Source organism: Brassica napus, chromosome C3, assembly GCF_020379485.1.
Source record: "Brassica napus cultivar Da-Ae chromosome C3, Da-Ae, whole genome shotgun sequence".
Lineage (NCBI taxonomy): Eukaryota > Viridiplantae > Streptophyta > Magnoliopsida > Brassicales > Brassicaceae > Brassica > Brassica napus.
In genome coordinates, this window is record NC_063446.1 from 11,966,122 (window position 1) to 11,993,292 (window position 27,171).

At 31.5% G+C, this 27,171-nt stretch overlaps 2 protein-coding genes and 2 pseudogenes across 2 annotated transcripts; all 4 read left to right on the top strand.

Moving 5' to 3' along the window:
* Positions 1-3,634: 3,634 nt before the first annotated feature.
* Positions 3,635-5,133, top strand: LOC106392641 (annotated as a pseudogene).
* Positions 5,134-5,640: 507 nt separating this feature from the next.
* LOC106392646 (cell number regulator 8-like) lies at positions 5,641-7,388 on the top strand. Its single transcript, XM_013833453.2, has 3 exons — positions 5,641-6,031; positions 6,353-6,555; positions 6,946-7,388. The coding sequence occupies exons 1-3, from the start codon at positions 5,746-5,748 to the stop codon at positions 7,180-7,182; spliced, it is 726 nt and encodes a 241-aa protein (XP_013688907.1). The 5' UTR covers positions 5,641-5,745; the 3' UTR covers positions 7,183-7,388.
* Positions 7,389-19,341: 11,953 nt separating this feature from the next.
* On the top strand, positions 19,342-20,840 carry LOC111213922 (annotated as a pseudogene).
* Positions 20,841-21,347: 507 nt separating this feature from the next.
* LOC106392682 (cell number regulator 8-like) lies at positions 21,348-23,095 on the top strand. Its single transcript, XM_013833488.2, has 3 exons — positions 21,348-21,738; positions 22,060-22,262; positions 22,653-23,095. The coding sequence occupies exons 1-3, from the start codon at positions 21,453-21,455 to the stop codon at positions 22,887-22,889; spliced, it is 726 nt and encodes a 241-aa protein (XP_013688942.1). The 5' UTR covers positions 21,348-21,452; the 3' UTR covers positions 22,890-23,095.
* The last annotated feature ends 4,076 nt before the right edge of the window (positions 23,096-27,171 follow it).

Below are 27,171 nucleotides of genomic sequence, written 5' to 3' on the forward strand. Positions count from 1 at the left end.
CCTCCAGAAAACTTTGCAAACTCAGTCGTCGGAAACCACATCTCCCAACTACCACCGGCAGTAGGAAACACTGATCTCTAAGAACCACACACCTCTCCAACAAGTAACTCCAAAAGCGCTATCTGGAAAGACCCGCCTAGACTTCAAGTAGCCACACTTATTTGGTTCGACCTCGGAAACTAACGCGAGCCACAACAAAAAACAGGTACGGTGAGAGCCACATTTTGATGTCGTTCTTCCAAACCTACAACACGGACCGAAGATCAACCCACCGATGCGAGAAAGGGATCTAACAGTGGTGTTGGAATGATCAATCTTCACACGAGCCTCCCACGAAGAACCGTCACTCCAATGATCAAAAGGAGCTCCGAGTAAACTGCCTCGCGCTAACACTGAGAACCGGAGCTAGCTCCACGGAGCTCACAATGTATGACTGGTTAGTTGCTAACGCTAATATTATGAGTCACAGTACAAGCCCCTATAGTTTTCTAATTATCTTTTTAATTGTTTGAGTAAATCAAGGTTTAGAAATGCCTTTCTCTGATATACTTTAGTAGTATATATTAACTCCCATCCTCTACCTTTTTGGCCAAAAAGATGCACCTAATCCCTCGTATAGATTAACGCCTACACACATTAAAATAAAACTTTTAAATCAGTCAAATTAAATTCAAGAAATAGATACTCAAATCATACAACAAAGCCAACTCCACGATAAATTATCCAACGAATGAAAAGAAGTCGACCGCATAATATCAAACTGTTAAGTTAAGATAGAGTATCACTGACCCAACAAGCACATATAACAGCCACTGAAAAAAGGTTAGAAAAAAAAAGTTGAATCGGACTCCTAAAAACCGAAAAATATAGATTGGAAGAAAGATAAATATCGATTAACTCATTTTTGTTTTTTTTTATGATTTAGTTTTTAATCTGTGTATACTTTGGTGAAGTAGTACACTAGTACTACATATGTTAATAGGTTAGGTATAGTAGTTTGGGACTCTATCCACTACTGTGTTTCTCTTGTCGGGGATCCTATGAATTCCCAGTTGCCACCGCAATAGGTAACCGAGAGTTAAATGCAACCATTTTTTTCAAAAAAAAAGAGAGTTAAATGCAACCAGCCTTTTTATTATACTCTATGTCATAGTGTATGTAATTTGATTTATGAGATTGATATCCCCAAATTTTGGTCGGTCCATGAACTGTTATTCCATGTGCACATGCTGTTTTAACGCTATTGACCTTGACAGTCCATATCTTAGGCTAGATAATCTAATGACCACAATGTATGGCGTTATTATAGATAACCGATGATTATGGTCTATTAAGGCATTTTCATCCCTATTCCATTTTTTCTTTTAAAATAGAATAAAAGTGAATATAGACTAAGGAATGCTCCAACCCAACTCTATATCTCACTCCATAATGAAATTTACTCTATAAATGAAGTAATCTATTTTTTGTCTGTTCATCACTCCATTATGGAGTAGGAAATGAAGTAGGGTTAGGGTAATTTTACTCAATTTTTATTTTTACTCTATTTTGGAGAAAAAAATGGAGTTTTACATTCGAGATACTCTTAATTACATTGCAACTATAATTGTGTCAGTTAAAATAACTGACTTTGAATATATTTCCTTTTAGCAATCACCTTGTTTAATATCAGTATTTTTTTATGGATTGCCATCTCAAGTGTTACTCCGATCAGACTTCTTATGTCAATAAATGGATCAAATAATAAATATTCTTTTACTATAGATGACTGAACTCAGTGAACTCGGGCGCGAATATGATGAAGGGTTTTGTGAAAGAACTCTCCGTACAAAAAACAAGAAGACAATTTTCAAGAACACACAAATGGTTTGTAAGAACAATTCAGTTTCTTAGTTTACACGTTAGAGGATTCAGAAACACCTTCATACTTATTTTTGTAGTTTAAACACGTTCAAAAAGAGAAGTTTTCACTTTTGTAGGATATATAAATTTTGGTGGGATCATCAAATAGGATCATCAAACAGGATCGAACAAAAACTTATCAACGTTCTTGTTTTGCTTGAGAAACAAAACTGTGACCACAGCTTATATTTTCATATCGGTTTCAATCACAATAGTAGTTCTTAAATCTTAACTACATTACATCAATTTTAAATGGACTCTGCCTATACAAACAAAAAACATGCTATTATGATTAATATCATGCCACTTTAGCAACTATTCTTTTTTTCTATCAAACCTTAATCTAAATAAAGCTTAGCAGTTAGCCCCTAACCTTAAAAAAAGTTGTTCACCAAAGTAGCCGCACTGGCTAAAGCACCCACACCATCAAAAGCAAAATGGGAAAAATGGAAAATAAACACAACCGATATAAACATACATAACACCAAAGCGACTTAAGATAGAAACACAACAAGTGTAGAACAATTCAGATGAACTGATGAAGCCATAGAAATCAGAGGACACATTCGCTGAACTACTGCCAAACATGTGCCGCATCAACAAATACATTAAAATCAAGAAATTTAGCTACAGAGGTGGTCACGTACTATTAGATCGGTACGTATGGCTAAAAAGTAATGGTATTTTTTCTACTTATTTTGCAACCGATATTTTGTTATTATTAATGATCTGATGCTACTATTTTTCACTAATCCATAGTTACTACATGACAACGTAAAACTCGGTTGCTATTACACAACGTTATCTATAATTTATTTTTTATATGAAAAATTTCCTATGATAGCATTTTAAAATTTTTATCACAAAAATTGATTTCAATGAAAAATGATTAAAATAAGTTTTATTAAAAAATAAAAAAATATATTTATACCATAGAGTTAACTAATCTAGATTTATGGTTCATAGTTAAGAAGTGAGGCTTTGAAGATAGAGTTTCAAATTTTATAAAATAAAATTAATATTAAAATTTTCAAAATAAAAAAGCTATTTTAATCATTTTCTTTATTGAAAACTATTTTTATGACAAAAACTTAAAAATAACTATCTGAGAGAATTGTTTTTTTTTTTATATTCCTAAACATTAATTAAAATTAGTTTTTTTCGCATTTGTTTTTACATTTGAGAGATTTTTACTGATAGAAAAAAAAATCCATAATACTATTTGTATCGTTTAAAATTATATTTGTTAAGTATTAAAAACATCTTTCCATTTCAAAAATATTACTTTAACCTTTTGCCATAGATGAGGAATAGTTAAACTTTATTTATTTTTAATAACTACATTTATTTAACTAATAATCTTTAAAATAAATAAATGATTTATAAAATTAAAATATTTTCCAATTAATAATATTAAAATAAATATATCATAGTTGTATTGAAAATTTTAAAATGATTTGTTTTATAACAAAAAAAATATATATATAAAACAAAAAAAATATAAAAATTACATTTTCTTTAAAATAGCACTATTTTTTTAATATATATATAAATTGCCTTAAGACGTTTGTTAACTTAAACATGATGCAGATGGAGATCAAGTTGGAGAAATCCTATATTTTTTGCGGCGGAAAAACGCGAGGGAGACACAAGAACCATCTTCACCAGAAGTGACTTGCATCATGGGTCAAGCGAGGATAAACCGGTCAAATAAACCCAAACCGGAAGCTAATCGGTCGGCCAAAGATGTAACGGAAAGCCACGAACGTCCGAGACGGTTTGCGTGGAACACCCCTTCTCCGGGAAACTCAAACCGAGTTGGTTCAGCCCCGTTTGGCGCAAATGGAGAAAATCAGAGAAGCGATCATCAAGCTGGCCGGAACTTCCTCCAGAGATCATGAGGGAAATTCTGATCAGGCTGCCGATCAAATCGATCGGGAGATCCAGGTGCGTCTCAAAGCTGTTCCGCTCCCTCTCATCAGATCCAGGCTTCGCAAAAAGCCAGCTCGATCTGATGACCGCTCACCGGAAACTCATCGTGTCTTCACACAACGGTAACATGTATGCATTAGACTTGAACGAAGTAACTCGAGATTCGATACCTGTGGACCTCAGTTATCCGCTTAAAGACGAACTACCATTTCGAAGAGACTGTGTTGAAATCTACGGATCATCCAACGGTTTAGTGTGTGTATGAAGACGTTGTTCTCTTGTATAACCCAACCACCAGAGAATCAAAGCTGTTACCTGCTGAGAGCACTGAGACTGTCAAAAGATACAGAGAAAAGTTCATATCCTATGGATTTGGCTTCGATCATCTCACCAATGATTACAAAGTAGTGAAGCTTGTCGCTGATTCTAACAATCTTCTCTACGCTTGCGTCTACTCTTTGAAGTCAAGACTCGTGGAGATGGATCCGCGATTTGAGCTACCAACACATCGACCGCTTCTGTTTCAACTGCTTCCCTCCCGGTCTGAATCTCAACGGTGTGATCCACTGGGTGTTCACTCTTCAACAAGGCAGTCGCAAGCGGAAAGTGATATTAGCATTTGATATTATAACGGAAGAGTTTGGAGAGATGCCATATCCTACCGAAGCTAGGAGTTGTCCATATCGTTTCATGGTAGGGAATCTCAACGAGCGTCTTTGTTTGTTCACTAGTTGCTACGAGTTACATGATGATATTTGGGTGATGAATGAGTTGGGTGTATGGCGCAGAATCCGGATCAGCGTGTTCTACAGGTTTATGAAACCGGTGTGTTCGACCAAGAACAGCGAGGAGGAGGTTCTGATGGTGTTTGATGGAGTCATGGTGTTGTACAATTTTGAGACCCATGCAAGGAGGAGACTGGAAATTCAAGGGGAAAACCTCTGTGAGGGGTTCGATGTCAATTCGTACGTAGAGAGCCTCATATCACCAAACTCGCATGGTCTTGACAACTGAAGAAAGCACTTTGATTTTAAGTTATAGATTAATAAGACTGGGCACAGACAGTCTACTCGTCTCGTTAGTTTGTTTTATATTTGGATCGACTGTAGGTCTGTAGCCCTTTTTCTCACACATATATATTGATATTAGTTTGACAATTTTAGATCTGGTCAAAATAAATAGGTATAGAGACCTTGATGCGCTGACGCAGAATGCAGAATTTTGTTCAGCAAAGTATTTTATCTCATACAAACCTTGCAAAAAAATATTATTATTATATATATACGCAATTTTTTATAGATATCTAGAACCTCATTGATCATATGAATCTATGCCAACACCTTGCTCTAATGTGAGAAATACTCTCAAGGCATTCACCAATTCTAAGTGACCTTCTTTATTGAGTACTGACAGATTCAAGTTCGTGAAACAGTCAGTGGAGACTGTTTTTGACGACTCGCCCAAGATATTCGGAGTTTGTTCTAATGAAAACATGTTTATCTTTGTTTTTGTCTCTTTTTCCATAAAATTCTGTTGTTGTCTTGATTAGGCTCACGTTAGTCTCTTCTAGTGTTGTCAAAGAGATGACATATACTCGTAGACAGTATGTCAATCCATACTAACGTATCTTCACACAAAAATCCAGCATCCCTTTGTAAAGAGAAAGTGAGAAACAATTGTAAATTCTTTTTTATTTTTCCCACCAAATTAGTAAGTTCCTCGCGGACCTTAGATAGGCCGAGATCTTAATGGGCTTAAAAATATTTCTTAAATCATAAAAGATAATAATACTCACGAAGGTGTGTCTTTTGACCATTTCTAATTCAAATTACTTAACGCGTAGAACGGGACGCGTAATAAGAGTCTATTTTCTCTTCTTCTCTTTCAGATCTTAAAGGTTTCTTGCTAAATATGGCGGGAGAAGACAACAACCGCGAAGCTCAACGAGGCGACGACCATGAGGAATCGAGTCCTCTCTTGCAAGTGAACGACACCAAGATCAACTCGAAAGGGGACAAAAAGACGGCGCCGATTGTGCATCCTCCCGCGGTGGAGGAATACGGCTGGACGGCGGATGGATTGCCGGTGACCGACGGCAGCGTGATCGGCGAGCCGATCGGGAGAAACCAGTGGAACTCCGGTCTGTTCTCCTGTTTCGGACGGAACGATGAATTCTGCAGCAGCGATCTCGAAGTTTGTGAGTGTTTTCTTGTCTGCTTTCTAAAATTAGGGTTTTTGAAATTGGGGGAATTTTGAAATTGATTGAAATTGGAAGTGATCTGATTGTAATTTGTTGAAAGAGTCCATCTTTTGAAATGGGTCGATCGAAATTGATTGAAATTGGAAATGATCTGATTGTGATTTGTTGAAAGAGTCAATCTTTAGATCGTTCAGCTTAAATATGGGTCTTGAAGGTTAAGCTTAATAGGCAATCGAGAGAAGAAACCTCAAGATGCGATGTTATGTGGCTTTGATGAAACTTTTAGTGATGATGATGGTAATGGCTTTCTTTTGTTAGGTCTTCTTGGAAGTGTGGCTCCATGTGTGCTTTATGGAACTAATGCAGAGAGGCTTGGGTCTGCCCCAGGAACCTTTTCGAACCACTGCTTGACGTATTCAGGGTTGTACTTTATTGGGAACTCTTTGTTTGGGTGGAACTGCCTTGCTCCATGGTTCTCTTATTCCAGCCGTTCTGCCATTCGCCGCAAGTTTAACCTTGAGGTATTTTTTTCTCTGTTTTCTTTCATTTGGAAACAGACAAGTGAATTTGAGAGAAAAAAAAAGGTTGTCCTTTGAGAAGAGATTGATCAACTCACGTCTTTGTATATGTTCTTGATTGCTTGGATGATGACGAGTAGGGACCTAGCCCCAAGAGATTCTAGTTTGTGTACCATCGTCGCCTGGTTTCGTCAGAGTCCCTCTAGTGGCTCTAGTTACAAAGGGCTGTCTATTAGCCTTCTAGTGGCTCTAGTTACAAAGGGCTGTCTATTAGCCTTTAGGATAGTCTCATTTTGCACCTTTTTTGTTTTGTCTTCCCATTATCGTTTCTTCTAATGAGAAATTGCATCTCCTGAACCTATCTTTTGTTTTCTTTTTTTGGGTAAAAAACAGGGAAGCTTTGAGGCAATGAACAGGTCGTGTGGCTGCTGCGGAAGCTGCATAGAGGACGAGATGCAAAGGGAGCATATGGAGACGACTTGTGACTTTGTGACACACGTCCTTTGCCATACATGTGCCCTTTGCCAAGAAGGCCGTGAGCTCCGCAGGAAGGTTCTTCACCCTGGTTTCAACGCTCAGTCTACCGTGGTGGTGCTCCCACCAAGTGAACAAACCATGGGCCGTAAGTGAGTCCAGTGGTCTGAATAGCACTTGTTACATATATAAACAAGTGTCTTTGTGTGGAACACGAACTATCATGTTGTCTCTTGCTTACTTTTTTGAATAAACTCCTTCTACGTCTGTAATTTGTCGCGTGTAAAGATCTTTTCTTCTACGCACTCAAACATATGTATACCTTTATTGTTAATGGTATGTAATATTCATTTGTTTCACAACTCGTAAGGTGTTAACATAGGGGTAACCGGATTGGTTTAACGTAACCGAGTTTCGAGCAAAGCTTTTCAATCGAGGAAACACATTTTACTCTATTAATAAAGTTGGGATTATAAAAGGAAACACATTTTACTCTATTAATAAAGTTGGGATTATAAAATTTTAAAATTTAGAGTTATTAATTTGCAAAAAAGTCATTTTTTACATTTCTCTACTTTTAGAGTATATTTTTTTTATAAAATAAGAAAATAGTTAACTTTGTCTTAGATATATTAATTTATATTTAAAAATTCGGTGTTTATATTTCGGTTTTTGGTTCTACTATATGGTGTATACGATATATGTTTCATAGAATTTAAATGTAATTTTAGATATAATTTTACTAAATATTATTAAAAATATATTGAAGTGTAGAAATATATATGGTTTCATTGTGAATTTAAAACAAATCTATATTGTTATTTGTAAAATAACTTTTCGCAACTCGAATTCTCACGTTAAAAATTAGAGCAATTAATATCATTTATACTCTTAATGAATAAAATATATATTAGCTTAAAAAATAAAATGAATTTAAAATTTATTTGATTAGATAAGTGGTTTAAATTATTAATAATAAAAAATTATCCAAAATATAATATATTTTAAAATAAAAAGATAATTCATATATATATATATATATTGTGTAGTTATCCGCAAAATATTTTTGATAAAAAAAATTCTTAAAAAAACTAAAAAACCGGAAACAGATAACTAAATATTAATCAAGCACAAATTTTATTTTTATATAATTGAAAATAGAATATTGAGTGATTTCTAATATTTATTAATAATAAATAAATGCATAACGAAATTTTCAAAAAAATTATAGTATGTAAGAATTTTCAAATGAAAATATAAATAATAATTTATCCTTGTAATCTTTTAATTAGTAATGTATGTATTAATAAGTAATTATTACATGCTCATGTTTGCATGCAAAGGGGAAACATCTAGTGATACAACGCTTTGTTTGTACTTATATAAACCTCATATACATATTATTAATTTATGATTTTAGCTAGACTATATATAAATATGATTTTCTAAAAAATGATTATCTTATTATTTTATTGATTTGTATCATACTTTTAACTAGCACAACTCAAAACTGAAGAAATTTATTAATTTATTGTGTTTATTAATTAATTTAGTATTAATTTTTAGAGCTTCTATTGAATGGACAAACAAAATGTAGAGTATCTCCTGGGGATTTTAACCCGTTTATACAAATGTTTTGAAAACCATACCAGACATTGACTTGGTATGGTGACTGAGTCAATGGTTGGACCGGTCTAACCGGTTCAATCGGGTTTTATTTTATTTAATTTAAAATATAAATTTAAAGTTATATAATTAATTTATATACTTTTAACTTGTACTATAATTGTGAAAATAATATAAAATATTGTAAACTAATATAATTAGATAATATAATAAGTTAATTGTATACCGGTTTATTGTAAATTGTATAATTGTTTTTTATTTTTACTTCAGTTTTTTTAAACCGGATTTTGATATTGAACTGGTTTACCGGTTTTATCGATTTTTGCCGGTTTTAACTGGTTTTAGAGGTTTAATTCAAATCCGGTTTTTATAGTAACCCGTAACTGGCAATATAAATGAGTCACAGTTCAACCAATTTGACCAGCTGGTCTGATCCGGTTTTCAAAACACTAATTTATACCCATTGCAATTAACTCTACTGAGCCTACCCAAACCCTTAGGGGTCATTTTAAAAAATATAGTGTGATATTACATTGAGGAGAGGACATTTTAATATAGGCCAATTAGCGTGTTTAGTAGCAGGTTGATCTAATTGCAGAGATTATAGATGTGACTTAGATTTTAGAGTTGCTGATTTTATAAATGAAAATATTTGTTAACTTTGCATAGAATTATATTATATTAATATAGAACTAGATTCTAACCCGCCCTTGAAAGGGCGGGTAAATTTCTGTTTTATATATTTTTTAGAAATTTAATTTTCATATATGTGTTTTTCTTTTGTAATCATATTTGTGTAAAATATTTTTTAAAAATTATTAGTAAGAAATTTTAATAATTGTATTGAATTGTGATGTTGCGTATCTATACACTTATGCCATAGACGATTTAGATACAAGTAATATTTTCATACCCGATCTAGATCCACAGTTGAACCGATAAACCTTGTTGTAAAATCCAAAGCGTTTTTGTTGATTTTTATGCTTAAATCTTTCTGTTTTCATTTTCTACATGTTTATTTATTCATATTGATTAACACATAAATTTGAAGGAAGATTTCTTACTCCTTAGTGATGAACATAAAGTCTAAGTCACACTCTTCTTAATTCGTATGGAGTCATTCGGATTTTCAGAGTAAGCTATATTCGTGAATCTGTTTTGATATAGATTGATGTGGTTGATTATTTTGACTCATCAACCAAGTTGTGGGTTTATGTTTTTAGGTTTCATTAGAAACTCTAATTCTTCACAAACATGTACTTGAAAATTACGGTGGGCCTCTTTTCTCCTTTTTTGTTCATTCGCTGAGTAACTTTTTACAGTGTTACGATGATAATTTATTAACCAGTAGATGAAGCTTAACTGGGTTTTCATTAGAAACCCTGATTCTTGATAAACATGTGATGGAATTTATATTTGTGTAAAAATTTTGTCAAAAAATCGAATTGGTTATGGCAGAAAAGGTGAAATGGTTTGTATCGTAACCGTTTTCTTTAAAGAGAAATATAATGTGGTTAATGTTTAAATATAATTAGACATAGTTATATAAAATCAGTTTTAAAAAAAAAATTGGACCAAACATTTATCAATTGGGCATGTTGCTAATTTAATAGTATTGATTTCGTTAGTATTGATTTCGTTAAGTTTGTAGAGAATTTGTATATTTAGAAACTCCATCAAATTTATATTATAATATCACTACCGTTTGGTTCTCACGTCACGTAGCAAGGTACTTCATAGCAAAAGTTTCCACTAGAGGTTCATCATAGCAATTATCCTACAATTTTATTCTTCGAGATTCAGTCATATTCTTTAATCATATATGCATTATCTCGTATTAATTGCATTAGATCCCTTGTAATAATAGTTGGATTAAGTAGTGATTAATTTGACCCTGTGAGTTTACTTTACAAGTGATATGACTTCTTTAACTTGGTTTTTATACATGAGTTCACGAAAAGAGGTCAAGATCTATACCTTTCTACTACCATTAATGATATTTGGCATTTCTTATACAAATAATTAAACAAGTCTATAGTTTATCCTTGCTCTAGTTTGTCCTTGCTCGCTTCGGTCTTTAGTCTGGACCGTTTCGGTGGGACCAGGACACTCGGTTATAAAAAAAAAAATCTATAGTTTGACCCCAAAAAAAACTAAACAAGTCTATTAATTAGACAGCAAATGAGACTACCCAAATTATTTGCCGATAATTTAATAGAAACTAAGAATACAAATTCTTATAATAATGTAAATGATTGTAAAGAGAGATGTGACACATGGAGAAATACCCAACTGGTTTGGCTTCTCACAACTAAACAAACACGATGATGATGATTTGGCTTGTGGCGTCAACAAGTTGATAAATAATAGTTAACTAGGATAAGACCTGCGTCTTGCGCAGGGTGAGTTTATTTGTATATATTATCGATAGTTTTTTTATAGATTTGATCATTTTATTGGTATATATAAAATATTTTTTGTTTTTTGTTGTTATTATATAATTTCTTTCCGATAGATCGGATCAATTTTTATTAAAAAGAACGGAACAAAACTATAATTAATACATCATGGGTTGATCGGATTAGACATTAAACAAATTATGACATAAAAACCTTATTTTTTCCATCGAACACATTCTTGAAAAAAGTGAACAATATTGTTTTCACAGTTAAATTATTTTGACTTTTATCTTCCATATGGTTTTGAAAGTTTTCAAATCAACCATCGAATTAATACATGTCATTTTAATATTTTTAGTCGTATACTTAAGGAAAACTTACATTTTTGTAATTTAAAGTCGTTTTAAAAAATTCAAAATATAACATATAAGAAAAAATATAACATATAAGGTGTCCTCATTTTTGTATTTTAAAGTCGTTTTAAGAAAAAAATATAACATATAAGGTTTCCTCATTTTTGTAATTTAAAGTCATTTTAAAAAATTCAAAATATAAAATATAAGAAAAAATCTAATTTTTTTAATTATATGGTTAATGTGATTGTTTGTTTTTTTAATAATATAAAATTAAACAAAATGAAGAAGGATGCAAAAATTGTTATCAAATCTTTATTATTCATAATCATTAATTGTCATATATATGTAAATCATATTAGGTAATTTCGTAGCTTTTATTTAGAGAAAGAATACACACTTTTTATATTTTAGGTTAATATAATGTTCTATAGTGGACATTAAACAAATTATGACATAAAAACCTTATTTTTCTCTCGAACACATTCTTGAAAAAGTGAACATTATTGTTTTCACAGTTGAATTATTTTGACTTTTATCTTACATATGGTTTTGAAAGCTTTCAAATCAACCATCGAACTGATACATGTCATTTTAATGTTTTTATTCATATACTTAAGGAAAACTTGCATTTTTATAATTTAAAATCGTTTTAAAAAATTCAAAATATAACATATAAGAAAAAATATAACATATAAGAAAAATATAACATATAATGTGTCCTCATTTTTGTATTTTAAAGTCGATTTAAAAAAAAAAATAACATATAAAGTTTCCTCATTTTTTAATTTAAAGTCATTTTAAAAAATTCAAAATATAACATATAAGAAAAAATCTAGTTTTTTTATTATATGGTTAATGTGATTGTTTATTTTTTTAATAATATAAAATTAAACAAAAATGAAGAAGGATGCAAAAATTGTTATCAAATCTTTATTATTCATAATCATTAATTGTCATATATATGTAAATCATATTAGATAATTTTGTAGCTTTTATTTAAGGAAAGAATATACACTTCTTATATTTTAGGTTATTATAATGTTCTCTAGTGGACATTAAACAAATTATGACATAAAAACCTTATTTTTTTCATCGAACACATTGTTGAAAAAAGTGAACAGTATTGTTTTCACAGTTAAATTATTTTGACTTTTATCTTCCATATGGTTTTGAAAGCTTTCAAATCAACCATCGAATTAATACATGTCATTTTAATGTTTTTAGTCGTATACTTAAGGAAAACTTATATTTTTGTAATTTAAAGTCGTTTTCAAAAATTCAAAATATAACATATAAGAAAAAATCTAACATATAAGAAAAATATAACATATAAGGTGTCCTCATTTTTGTATTTTAAAGTCGTTTTAAGAAAAAAATATAACATATAAGGTTTCCTCATTTTTGTAATTTAAAGTCATTTTAAAAAATTCAAAATATAAAATATAAGAAAAAATCTATTTTTTTTTATTATATGGTTAATGTGATTGTTTGTTTTTTTAATAATATAAAATTAAACAAAATGAAGAAGGATGCAAAAATTGTTATCAAATCTTTATTATTCATAATCATTAATTGCCATATATATGTAAATCATATTAGGTAATTTCGTAGCTTTTATTTAGAGAAAGAATACACACTTTTTATATTTTAGGTTAATATAATGTTCTATAGTGGACATTAAACAAATTATGACATAAAAACCTTATTTTTCTCTCGAACACATTCTTGAAAAAGTGAACATTATTGTTTTCACAGTTGAATTATTTTGACTTTTATCTTACATATGGTTTTGAAAGCTTTCAAATCAACCATCGAACTGATACATGTCATTTTAATGTTTTTATTCATATACTTAAGGAAAACTTGCATTTTTATAATTTAAAGTCGTTTTAAAAAATTCAAAATATAACATATAAGAAAAAATATAACATATAAGAAAAATATAACATATAATGTGTCCTCATTTTTGTATTTTAAAGTCATTTTAAAAAAAAATATAACATATAAAGTTTCCTCATTTTTTAATTTAAAGTCATTTTAAAAAATTCAAAATATAACATATAAGAAAAAATCTAGTTTTTTATTATATGGTTAATGTGATTGTTTATTTTTTAATAATATAAAATTAAACAAAAATGAAGAAGGATGCAAAAATTGTTATCAAATCTTTATTATTCTTAATCATTAATTGTCATATATATGTAAATCATATTAGGTAATTCTATAGATTTTATTTAAGGAAATAATACACACTTCTTATATTTTAGGTTAATATAATGTTCTCTAGTGGACATTAAACAAATTATGACATAAAAACCTTATTTTTTCCATCGAACACATTCTTGAAAAAAGTGAACAGTATTGTTTCCAAAGTTAAATTATTTTGACTTATATCTTCCATATGGTTTTGAAAGCTTTCAAATCAACCATCGAATTGATACATCTCATTTTAATGTTTTTAGTCGTATACTTAAGGAAAACTTACATTTTTGTAATTTAAAGTCGTTTTAAAAAATTCAAAATATAATATGTAAGAAAATTCTAACATATAAGAAAAATATAACATATAAGGTGTCCACATTTTTGTATTTTAAAGTCGTTTTAAAAAAATATATAACATATAAGGTTTCTTTATTTTTGTAATTTAAAGTCATTTTAAAAAATTCAAAATATAACATATAAGAAAAAATCTAATTTTTTTATTATATGGTTAATGTGATTGTTTAAGTTTTTTTTAATAATATTAATTTAAACAAAAATGAAGAAAGATGCAAAAATTGTTATCAAATCTTTATTATTCATAATCATTAATTGCCATATATATATCATATTAGGTAATTCCGTAGCTTTTATTTAAGGAAATAATATACACTTCCTATATTTTAGGTTAATATAATGTTCTCTAGTGTTATATAATTATGGAATAATGTGACACCGTTAGATTAAACTATACTTTATATTAGATGTTATAGAATTCTTTGAAATAGAATTTAGAAGGTTTAGAGTGCCACCTAGGATTTGGGTTTTTTTTTAATTAATACAAAATGAAGGTTCTAATTTTTCAAATGATTCTCAATTAATATATAGGGGATTATTTTCCCCAAGTTGACCACTATTTTTTTGTAAGATACTTTGTTTAAATGGTAGACATTGTAGTTAGAAAATCTCAAAATTGTTAAATTTCAAAAACTGGAAATCAGAACCAATTGATAAATTAGTAATTAGAAATTAATAAATTGAGCTATGTTTTTAATCTTTGATATATTATTCTAGATCTCGTCGTATGTTTGATGTTAGACTTTTAACATGTTTTGTAAAAATGGTCATTAGTTCTGTTTAGTCTCCAATTTGATAGCATTGTATGATTTGATAACATATCTTACTTAGATGTCAATTACTGGAAGATGATATCATGTTAAGTTCTAAGAACTTTACCATATATATCAATATATATAGTTCTAAGTTCTAAGAACTTTACCATATATATCAATATATCATACTTTCGACGTTGAGTTCTTAACAAATTTTGTATCTACGTACCTATCATAATGATGTAAATTAATGATCTAGTTTTAGATGATTTTAAATCACTCCCGAATACAAACAAATGATTAAAAATGATTTTTAAAAACTCATCTAACACACAAATGATTGGAAAAAAAAACTCATCGGACCTTTAGACGACTTTATTATATCTCAATCCATAACGATTTGATATTTCTTCTTATTGATTTCAAACCATTAACATACATAGTTACATACATACATACATTCATACACACGCATATGATTATTATTATCTTTCACAACATTATAATCATTTAGAGTTCACATAACGACAATCCTTCCTTATCTCCCCTTGGTCACCGGTGAGAGGGTTGGTCTCGGACAAGAGCCTGACACCGCGTGAGAATTGTTCATGGAAGTAACCATTGTCCGCAGCCATCTTGGCCACAAAAGGTGCCGTCCTCGGGTCGCTGGCTAGCTCATCATCGATGACCAGGAGCCCTCTATGAGCCATGATGTTCTTGTAATACATATTGTCCACAACCATGGGAGTCTCACGGTCATTAAATTTTTTGACAGAAAATACACAAATACAAGTAACAAAAAATTTAACCAAACAATAACAGGATAAAAGAAAAAAAAGCAACACCGAACTACCAGTCGAAAAACTGAAGTCGAAGCTTAACCAAAACCGAGCATTTCCAAATGGTGATGATATATGTGATGAAACATGAGACCACGTCTTGGTAATTTTGGCTTCCTTGCAACGCTGCTCCAATTGATTGGTACTACCTCCAGAAAACTTTGCAAACTCAGTCGTCGGAAACCACATCTCCCAACTACCACCGGCAGTAGGAAACACTGATCTCTAAGAACCACACACCTCTCCAACAAGTAACTCCAAAAGCGCTATCTGGAAAGACCCGCCTAGACTTCAAGTAGCCACACTTATTTGGTTCGACCTCGGAAACTAACGCGAGCCACAACAAAAAACAGGTACGGTGAGAGCCACATTTTGATGTCGTTCTTCCAAACCTACAACACGGACCGAAGATCAACCCACCGATGCGAGAAAGGGATCTAACAGTGGTGTTGGAATGATCAATCTTCACACGAGCCTCCCACGAAGAACCGTCACTCCAATGATCAAAAGGAGCTCCGAGTAAACTGCCTCGCGCTAACACTGAGAACCGGAGCTAGCTCCACGGAGCTCACAATGTATGACTGGTTAGTTGCTAACGCTAATATTATGAGTCACAGTACAAGCCCCTATAGTTTTCTAATTATCTTTTTAATTGTTTGAGTAAATCAAGGTTTAGAAATGCCTTTCTCTGATATACTTTAGTAGTATATATTAACTCCCATCCTCTACCTTTTTGGCCAAAAAGATGCACCTAATCCCTCGTATAGATTAACGCCTACACACATTAAAATAAAACTTTTAAATCAGTCAAATTAAATTCAAGAAATAGATACTCAAATCATACAACAAAGCCAACTCCACGATAAATTATCCAACGAATGAAAAGAAGTCGACCGCATAATATCAAACTGTTAAGTTAAGATAGAGTATCACTGACCCAACAAGCACATATAACAGCCACTGAAAAAAGGTTAGAAAAAAAAAGTTGAATCGGACTCCTAAAAACCGAAAAATATAGATTGGAAGAAAGATAAATATCGATTAACTCATTTTTGTTTTTTTTTATGATTTAGTTTTTAATCTGTGTATACTTTGGTGAAGTAGTACACTAGTACTACATATGTTAATAGGTTAGGTATAGTAGTTTGGGACTCTATCCACTACTGTGTTTCTCTTGTCGGGGATCCTATGAATTCCCAGTTGCCACCGCAATAGGTAACCGAGAGTTAAATGCAACCATTTTTTTCAAAAAAAAAGAGAGTTAAATGCAACCAGCCTTTTTATTATACTCTATGTCATAGTGTATGTAATTTGATTTATGAGATTGATATCCCCAAATTTTGGTCGGTCCATGAACTGTTATTCCATGTGCACATGCTGTTTTAACGCTATTGACCTTGACAGTCCATATCTTAGGCTAGATAATCTAATGACCACAATGTATGGCGTTATTATAGATAACCGATGATTATGGTCTATTAAGGCATTTTCATCCCTATTCCATTTTTTCTTTTAAAATAGAATAAAAGTGAATATAGACTAAGGAATGCTCCAACCCAACTCTATATCTCACTCCATAATGAAATTTACTCTATAAATGAAGTAATCTATTTTTTGTCTGTTCATCACTCCATTATGGAGTAGGAAATGAAGTAGGGTTAGGGTAATTTTACTCAATTTTTATTTTTACTCTATTTTGGAGAAAAAAATGGAGTTTTACATTCGAGATACTCTTAATTACATTGCAACTATAATTGTGTCAGTTAAAATAACTGACTTTGAATATATTTCCTTTTAGCAATCACCTTGTTTAATATCAGTATTTTTTTATGGATTGCCATCTCAAGTGTTACTCCGATCAGACTTCTTATGTCAATAAATGGATCAAATAATAAATATTCTTTTACTATAGATGACTGAACTCAGTGAACTCGGGCGCGAATATGATGAAGGGTTTTGTGAAAGAACTCTCCGTACAAAAAACAAGAAGACAATTTTCAAGAACACACAAATGGTTTGTAAGAACAATTCAGTTTCTTAGTTTACACGTTAGAGGATTCAGAAACACCTTCATACTTATTTTTGTAGTTTAAACACGTTCAAAAAGAGAAGTTTTCACTTTTGTAGGATATATAAATTTTGGTGGGATCATCAAATAGGATCATCAAACAGGATCGAACAAAAACTTATCAACGTTCTTGTTTTGCTTGAGAAACAAAACTGTGACCACAGCTTATATTTTCATATCGGTTTCAATCACAATAGTAGTTCTTAAATCTTAACTACATTACATCAATTTTAAATGGACTCTGCCTATACAAACAAAAAACATGCTATTATGATTAATATCATGCCACTTTAGCAACTATTCTTTTTTTCTATCAAACCTTAATCTAAATAAAGCTTAGCAGTTAGCCCCTAACCTTAAAAAAAGTTGTTCACCAAAGTAGCCGCACTGGCTAAAGCACCCACACCATCAAAAGCAAAATGGGAAAAATGGAAAATAAACACAACCGATATAAACATACATAACACCAAAGCGACTTAAGATAGAAACACAACAAGTGTAGAACAATTCAGATGAACTGATGAAGCCATAGAAATCAGAGGACACATTCGCTGAACTACTGCCAAACATGTGCCGCATCAACAAATACATTAAAATCAAGAAATTTAGCTACAGAGGTGGTCACGTACTATTAGATCGGTACGTATGGCTAAAAAGTAATGGTATTTTTTCTACTTATTTTGCAACCGATATTTTGTTATTATTAATGATCTGATGCTACTATTTTTCACTAATCCATAGTTACTACATGACAACGTAAAACTCGGTTGCTATTACACAACGTTATCTATAATTTATTTTTTATATGAAAAATTTCCTATGATAGCATTTTAAAATTTTTATCACAAAAATTGATTTCAATGAAAAATGATTAAAATAAGTTTTATTAAAAAATAAAAAAATATATTTATACCATAGAGTTAACTAATCTAGATTTATGGTTCATAGTTAAGAAGTGAGGCTTTGAAGATAGAGTTTCAAATTTTATAAAATAAAATTAATATTAAAATTTTCAAAATAAAAAAGCTATTTTAATCATTTTCTTTATTGAAAACTATTTTTATGACAAAAACTTAAAAATAACTATCTGAGAGAATTGTTTTTTTTTTTATATTCCTAAACATTAATTAAAATTAGTTTTTTTCGCATTTGTTTTTACATTTGAGAGATTTTTACTGATAGAAAAAAAAATCCATAATACTATTTGTATCGTTTAAAATTATATTTGTTAAGTATTAAAAACATCTTTCCATTTCAAAAATATTACTTTAACCTTTTGCCATAGATGAGGAATAGTTAAACTTTATTTATTTTTAATAACTACATTTATTTAACTAATAATCTTTAAAATAAATAAATGATTTATAAAATTAAAATATTTTCCAATTAATAATATTAAAATAAATATATCATAGTTGTATTGAAAATTTTAAAATGATTTGTTTTATAACAAAAAAAATATATATATAAAACAAAAAAAATATAAAAATTACATTTTCTTTAAAATAGCACTATATTTTTTTAATATATATATAAATTGCCTTAAGACGTTTGTTAACTTAAACATGATGCAGATGGAGATCAAGTTGGAGAAATCCTATATTTTTTGCGGCGGAAAAACGCGAGGGAGACACAAGAACCATCTTCACCAGAAGTGACTTGCATCATGGGTCAAGCGAGGATAAACCGGTCAAATAAACCCAAACCGGAAGCTAATCGGTCGGCCAAAGATGTAACGGAAAGCCACGAACGTCCGAGACGGTTTGCGTGGAACACCCCTTCTCCGGGAAACTCAAACCGAGTTGGTTCAGCCCCGTTTGGCGCAAATGGAGAAAATCAGAGAAGCGATCATCAAGCTGGCCGGAACTTCCTCCAGAGATCATGAGGGAAATTCTGATCAGGCTGCCGATCAAATCGATCGGGAGATCCAGGTGCGTCTCAAAGCTGTTCCGCTCCCTCTCATCAGATCCAGGCTTCGCAAAAAGCCAGCTCGATCTGATGACCGCTCACCGGAAACTCATCGTGTCTTCACACAACGGTAACATGTATGCATTAGACTTGAACGAAGTAACTCGAGATTCGATACCTGTGGACCTCAGTTATCCGCTTAAAGACGAACTACCATTTCGAAGAGACTGTGTTGAAATCTACGGATCATCCAACGGTTTAGTGTGTGTATGAAGACGTTGTTCTCTTGTATAACCCAACCACCAGAGAATCAAAGCTGTTACCTGCTGAGAGCACTGAGACTGTCAAAAGATACAGAGAAAAGTTCATATCCTATGGATTTGGCTTCGATCATCTCACCAATGATTACAAAGTAGTGAAGCTTGTCGCTGATTCTAACAATCTTCTCTACGCTTGCGTCTACTCTTTGAAGTCAAGACTCGTGGAGATGGATCCGCGATTTGAGCTACCAACACATCGACCGCTTCTGTTTCAACTGCTTCCCTCCCGGTCTGAATCTCAACGGTGTGATCCACTGGGTGTTCACTCTTCAACAAGGCAGTCGCAAGCGGAAAGTGATATTAGCATTTGATATTATAACGGAAGAGTTTGGAGAGATGCCATATCCTACCGAAGCTAGGAGTTGTCCATATCGTTTCATGGTAGGGAATCTCAACGAGCGTCTTTGTTTGTTCACTAGTTGCTACGAGTTACATGATGATATTTGGGTGATGAATGAGTTGGGTGTATGGCGCAGAATCCGGATCAGCGTGTTCTACAGGTTTATGAAACCGGTGTGTTCGACCAAGAACAGCGAGGAGGAGGTTCTGATGGTGTTTGATGGAGTCATGGTGTTGTACAATTTTGAGACCCATGCAAGGAGGAGACTGGAAATTCAAGGGGAAAACCTCTGTGAGGGGTTCGATGTCAATTCGTACGTAGAGAGCCTCATATCACCAAACTCGCATGGTCTTGACAACTGAAGAAAGCACTTTGATTTTAAGTTATAGATTAATAAGACTGGGCACAGACAGTCTACTCGTCTCGTTAGTTTGTTTTATATTTGGATCGACTGTAGGTCTGTAGCCCTTTTTCTCACACATATATATTGATATTAGTTTGACAATTTTAGATCTGGTCAAAATAAATAGGTATAGAGACCTTGATGCGCTGACGCAGAATGCAGAATTTTGTTCAGCAAAGTATTTTATCTCATACAAACCTTGCAAAAAAATATTATTATTATATATATACGCAATTTTTTATAGATATCTAGAACCTCATTGATCATATGAATCTATGCCAACACCTTGCTCTAATGTGAGAAATACTCTCAAGGCATTCACCAATTCTAAGTGACCTTCTTTATTGAGTACTGACAGATTCAAGTTCGTGAAACAGTCAGTGGAGACTGTTTTTGACGACTCGCCCAAGATATTCGGAGTTTGTTCTAATGAAAACATGTTTATCTTTGTTTTTGTCTCTTTTTCCATAAAATTCTGTTGTTGTCTTGATTAGGCTCACGTTAGTCTCTTCTAGTGTTGTCAAAGAGATGACATATACTCGTAGACAGTATGTCAATCCATACTAACGTATCTTCACACAAAAATCCAGCATCCCTTTGTAAAGAGAAAGTGAGAAACAATTGTAAATTCTTTTTTATTTTTCCCACCAAATTAGTAAGTTCCTCGCGGACCTTAGATAGGCCGAGATCTTAATGGGCTTAAAAATATTTCTTAAATCATAAAAGATAATAATACTCACGAAGGTGTGTCTTTTGACCATTTCTAATTCAAATTACTTAACGCGTAGAACGGGACGCGTAATAAGAGTCTATTTTCTCTTCTTCTCTTTCAGATCTTAAAGGTTTCTTGCTAAATATGGCGGGAGAAGACAACAACCGCGAAGCTCAACGAGGCGACGACCATGAGGAATCGAGTCCTCTCTTGCAAGTGAACGACACCAAGATCAACTCGAAAGGGGACAAAAAGACGGCGCCGATTGTGCATCCTCCCGCGGTGGAGGAATACGGCTGGACGGCGGATGGATTGCCGGTGACCGACGGCAGCGTGATCGGCGAGCCGATCGGGAGAAACCAGTGGAACTCCGGTCTGTTCTCCTGTTTCGGACGGAACGATGAATTCTGCAGCAGCGATCTCGAAGTTTGTGAGTGTTTTCTTGTCTGCTTTCTAAAATTAGGGTTTTTGAAATTGGGGGAATTTTGAAATTGATTGAAATTGGAAGTGATCTGATTGTAATTTGTTGAAAGAGTCCATCTTTTGAAATGGGTCGATCGAAATTGATTGAAATTGGAAATGATCTGATTGTGATTTGTTGAAAGAGTCAATCTTTAGATCGTTCAGCTTAAATATGGGTCTTGAAGGTTAAGCTTAATAGGCAATCGAGAGAAGAAACCTCAAGATGCGATGTTATGTGGCTTTGATGAAACTTTTAGTGATGATGATGGTAATGGCTTTCTTTTGTTAGGTCTTCTTGGAAGTGTGGCTCCATGTGTGCTTTATGGAACTAATGCAGAGAGGCTTGGGTCTGCCCCAGGAACCTTTTCGAACCACTGCTTGACGTATTCAGGGTTGTACTTTATTGGGAACTCTTTGTTTGGGTGGAACTGCCTTGCTCCATGGTTCTCTTATTCCAGCCGTTCTGCCATTCGCCGCAAGTTTAACCTTGAGGTATTTTTTTCTCTGTTTTCTTTCATTTGGAAACAGACAAGTGAATTTGAGAGAAAAAAAAAGGTTGTCCTTTGAGAAGAGATTGATCAACTCACGTCTTTGTATATGTTCTTGATTGCTTGGATGATGACGAGTAGGGACCTAGCCCCAAGAGATTCTAGTTTGTGTACCATCGTCGCCTGGTTTCGTCAGAGTCCCTCTAGTGGCTCTAGTTACAAAGGGCTGTCTATTAGCCTTCTAGTGGCTCTAGTTACAAAGGGCTGTCTATTAGCCTTTAGGATAGTCTCATTTTGCACCTTTTTTGTTTTGTCTTCCCATTATCGTTTCTTCTAATGAGAAATTGCATCTCCTGAACCTATCTTTTGTTTTCTTTTTTTGGGTAAAAAACAGGGAAGCTTTGAGGCAATGAACAGGTCGTGTGGCTGCTGCGGAAGCTGCATAGAGGACGAGATGCAAAGGGAGCATATGGAGACGACTTGTGACTTTGTGACACACGTCCTTTGCCATACATGTGCCCTTTGCCAAGAAGGCCGTGAGCTCCGCAGGAAGGTTCTTCACCCTGGTTTCAACGCTCAGTCTACCGTGGTGGTGCTCCCACCAAGTGAACAAACCATGGGCCGTAAGTGAGTCCAGTGGTCTGAATAGCACTTGTTACATATATAAACAAGTGTCTTTGTGTGGAACACGAACTATCATGTTGTCTCTTGCTTACTTTTTTGAATAAACTCCTTCTACGTCTGTAATTTGTCGCGTGTAAAGATCTTTTCTTCTACGCACTCAAACATATGTATACCTTTATTGTTAATGGTATGTAATATTCATTTGTTTCACAACTCGTAAGGTGTTAACATAGGGGTAACCGGATTGGTTTAACGTAACCGAGTTTCGAGCAAAGCTTTTCAATCGAGGAAACACATTTTACTCTATTAATAAAGTTGGGATTATAAAAGGAAACACATTTTACTCTATTAATAAAGTTGGGATTATAAAATTTTAAAATTTAGAGTTATTAATTTGCAAAAAAGTCATTTTTTACATTTCTCTACTTTTAGAGTATATTTTTTTTATAAAATAAGAAAATAGTTAACTTTGTCTTAGATATATTAATTTATATTTAAAAATTCGGTGTTTATATTTCGGTTTTTGGTTCTACTATATGGTGTATACGATATATGTTTCATAGAATTTAAATGTAATTTTAGATATAATTTTACTAAATATTATTAAAAATATATTGAAGTGTAGAAATATATATGGTTTCATTGTGAATTTAAAACAAATCTATATTGTTATTTGTAAAATAACTTTTCGCAACTCGAATTCTCACGTTAAAAATTAGAGCAATTAATATCATTTATACTCTTAATGAATAAAATATATATTAGCTTAAAAAATAAAATGAATTTAAAATTTATTTGATTAGATAAGTGGTTTAAATTATTAATAATAAAAAATTATCCAAAATATAATATATTTTAAAATAAAAAGATAATTCATATATATATATATATATTGTGTAGTTATCCGCAAAATATTTTTGATAAAAAAAATTCTTAAAAAAACTAAAAAACCGGAAACAGATAACTAAATATTAATCAAGCACAAATTTTATTTTTATATAATTGAAAATAGAATATTGAGTGATTTCTAATATTTATTAATAATAAATAAATGCATAACGAAATTTTCAAAAAAATTATAGTATGTAAGAATTTTCAAATGAAAATATAAATAATAATTTATCCTTGTAATCTTTTAATTAGTAATGTATGTATTAATAAGTAATTATTACATGCTCATGTTTGCATGCAAAGGGGAAACATCTAGTGATACAACGCTTTGTTTGTACTTATATAAACCTCATATACATATTATTAATTTATGATTTTAGCTAGACTATATATAAATATGATTTTCTAAAAAATGATTATCTTATTATTTTATTGATTTGTATCATACTTTTAACTAGCACAACTCAAAACTGAAGAAATTTATTAATTTATTGTGTTTATTAATTAATTTAGTATTAATTTTTAGAGCTTCTATTGAATGGACAAACAAAATGTAGAGTATCTCCTGGGGATTTTAACCCGTTTATACAAATGTTTTGAAAACCATACCAGACATTGACTTGGTATGGTGACTGAGTCAATGGTTGGACCGGTCTAACCGGTTCAATCGGGTTTTATTTTATTTAATTTAAAATATAAATTTAAAGTTATATAATTAATTTATATACTTTTAACTTGTACTATAATTGTGAAAATAATATAAAATATTGTAAACTAATATAATTAGATAATATAATAAGTTAATTGTATACCGGTTTATTGTAAATTGTATAATTGTTTTTTATTTTTACTTCAGTTTTTTTAAACCGGATTTTGATATTGAACTGGTTTACCGGTTTTATCGATTTTTGCCGGTTTTAACTGGTTTTAGAGGTTTAATTCAAATCCGGTTTTTATAGTAACCCGTAACTGGCAATATAAATGAGTCACAGTTCAACCAATTTGACCAGCTGGTCTGATCCGGTTTTCAAAACACTAATTTATACCCATTGCAATTAACTCTACTGAGCCTACCCAAACCCTTAGGGGTCATTTTAAAAAATATAGTGTGATATTACATTGAGGAGAGGACATTTTAATATAGGCCAATTAGCGTGTTTAGTAGCAGGTTGATCTAATTGCAGAGATTATAGATGTGACTTAGATTTTAGAGTTGCTGATTTTATAAATGAAAATATTTGTTAACTTTGCATAGAATTATATTATATTAATATAGAACTAGATTCTAACCCGCCCTTGAAAGGGCGGGTAAATTTCTGTTTTATATATTTTTTAGAAATTTAATTTTCATATATGTGTTTTTCTTTTGTAATCATATTTGTGTAAAATATTTTTTAAAATTATTAGTAAGAAATTTTAATAATTGTATTGAATTGTGATGTTGCGTATCTATACACTTATGCCATAGACGATTTAGATACAAGTAATATTTTCATACCCGATCTAGATCCACAGTTGAACCGATAAACCTTGTTGTAAAATCCAAAGCGTTTTTGTTGATTTTTATGCTTAAATCTTTCTGTTTTCATTTTCTACATGTTTATTTATTCATATTGATTAACACATAAATTTGAAGGAAGATTTCTTACTCCTTAGTGATGAACATAAAGTCTAAGTCACACTCTTCTTAATTCGTATGGAGTCATTCGGATTTTCAGAGTAAGCTATATTCGTGAATCTGTTTTGATATAGATTGATGTGGTTGATTATTTTGACTCATCAACCAAGTTGTGGGTTTATGTTTTTAGGTTTCATTAGAAACTCTAATTCTTCACAAACATGTACTTGAAAATTACGGTGGGCCTCTTTTCTCCTTTTTTGTTCATTCGCTGAGTAACTTTTTACAGTGTTACGATGATAATTTATTAACCAGTAGATGAAGCTTAACTGGGTTTTCATTAGAAACCCTGATTCTTGATAAACATGTGATGGAATTTATATTTGTGTAAAAATTTTGTCAAAAAATCGAATTGGTTATGGCAGAAAAGGTGAAATGGTTTGTATCGTAACCGTTTTCTTTAAAGAGAAATATAATGTGGTTAATGTTTAAATATAATTAGACATAGTTATATAAAATCAGTTTTAAAAAAAAATTGGACCAAACATTTATCAATTGGGCATGTTGCTAATTTAATAGTATTGATTTCGTTAGTATTGATTTCGTTAAGTTTGTAGAGAATTTGTATATTTAGAAACTCCATCAAATTTATATTATAATATCACTACCGTTTGGTTCTCACGTCACGTAGCAAGGTACTTCATAGCAAAAGTTTCCACTAGAGGTTCATCATAGCAATTATCCTACAATTTTATTCTTCGAGATTCAGTCATATTCTTTAATCATATATGCATTATCTCGTATTAATTGCATTAGATCCCTTGTAATAATAGTTGGATTAAGTAGTGATTAATTTGACCCTGTGAGTTTACTTTACAAGTGATATGACTTCTTTAACTTGGTTTTTATACATGAGTTCACGATAAGAGGTCAAGATCTATACCTTTCTACTACCATTAATGATATTTGGCATTTCTTATACAAATAATTAAACAAGTCTACAGTTTATCCTTGCTCTAGTTTGTCCTTGCTCGCTTCGGTCTTTAGTCTGGACCGTTTCGGTGGGACCAGGATACTCGGTTATAAAAAAAAAATCTATAGTTTGACCCCAAAAAAAACTAAACAAGTCTATTAATTAGACAGCAAATGAGACTACCCAAATTATTTGCCGATAATTTAATAGAAACTAAGAATACAAATTCTTATAATAATGTAAATGATTGTAAAGAGAGATGTGACACATGGAGAAATACCCAACTGGTTTGGCTTCTCACAACTAAACAAACACGATGATGATGATTTGGCTTGTGGCGTCAACAAGTTGATAAATAATAGTTAACTAGGATAAGACCTGCGTCTTGCGCAGGGTGAGTTTATTTGTATATATTATCGATAGTTTTTTTATAGATTTGATCATTTTATTGGTATATATAAAATATTTTGTTTTTTGTTGTTATTATTATAATTTCTTTCCGATAGATCGGATCAATTTTTATTAAAAAGAACGGAACAAAACTATAATTAATACATCATGGGTTGATCGGATTAGACATTAAACAAATTATGACATAAAAACCTTATTTTTTCCATCGAACACATTCTTGAAAAAAGTGAACAATATTGTTTTCACAGTTAAATTATTTTGACTTTTATCTTCCATATGGTTTTGAAAGTTTTCAAATCAACCATCGAATTAATACATGTCATTTTAATATTTTTAGTCGTATACTTAAGGAAAACTTACATTTTTGTAATTTAAAATCGTTTTAAAAAATTCAAA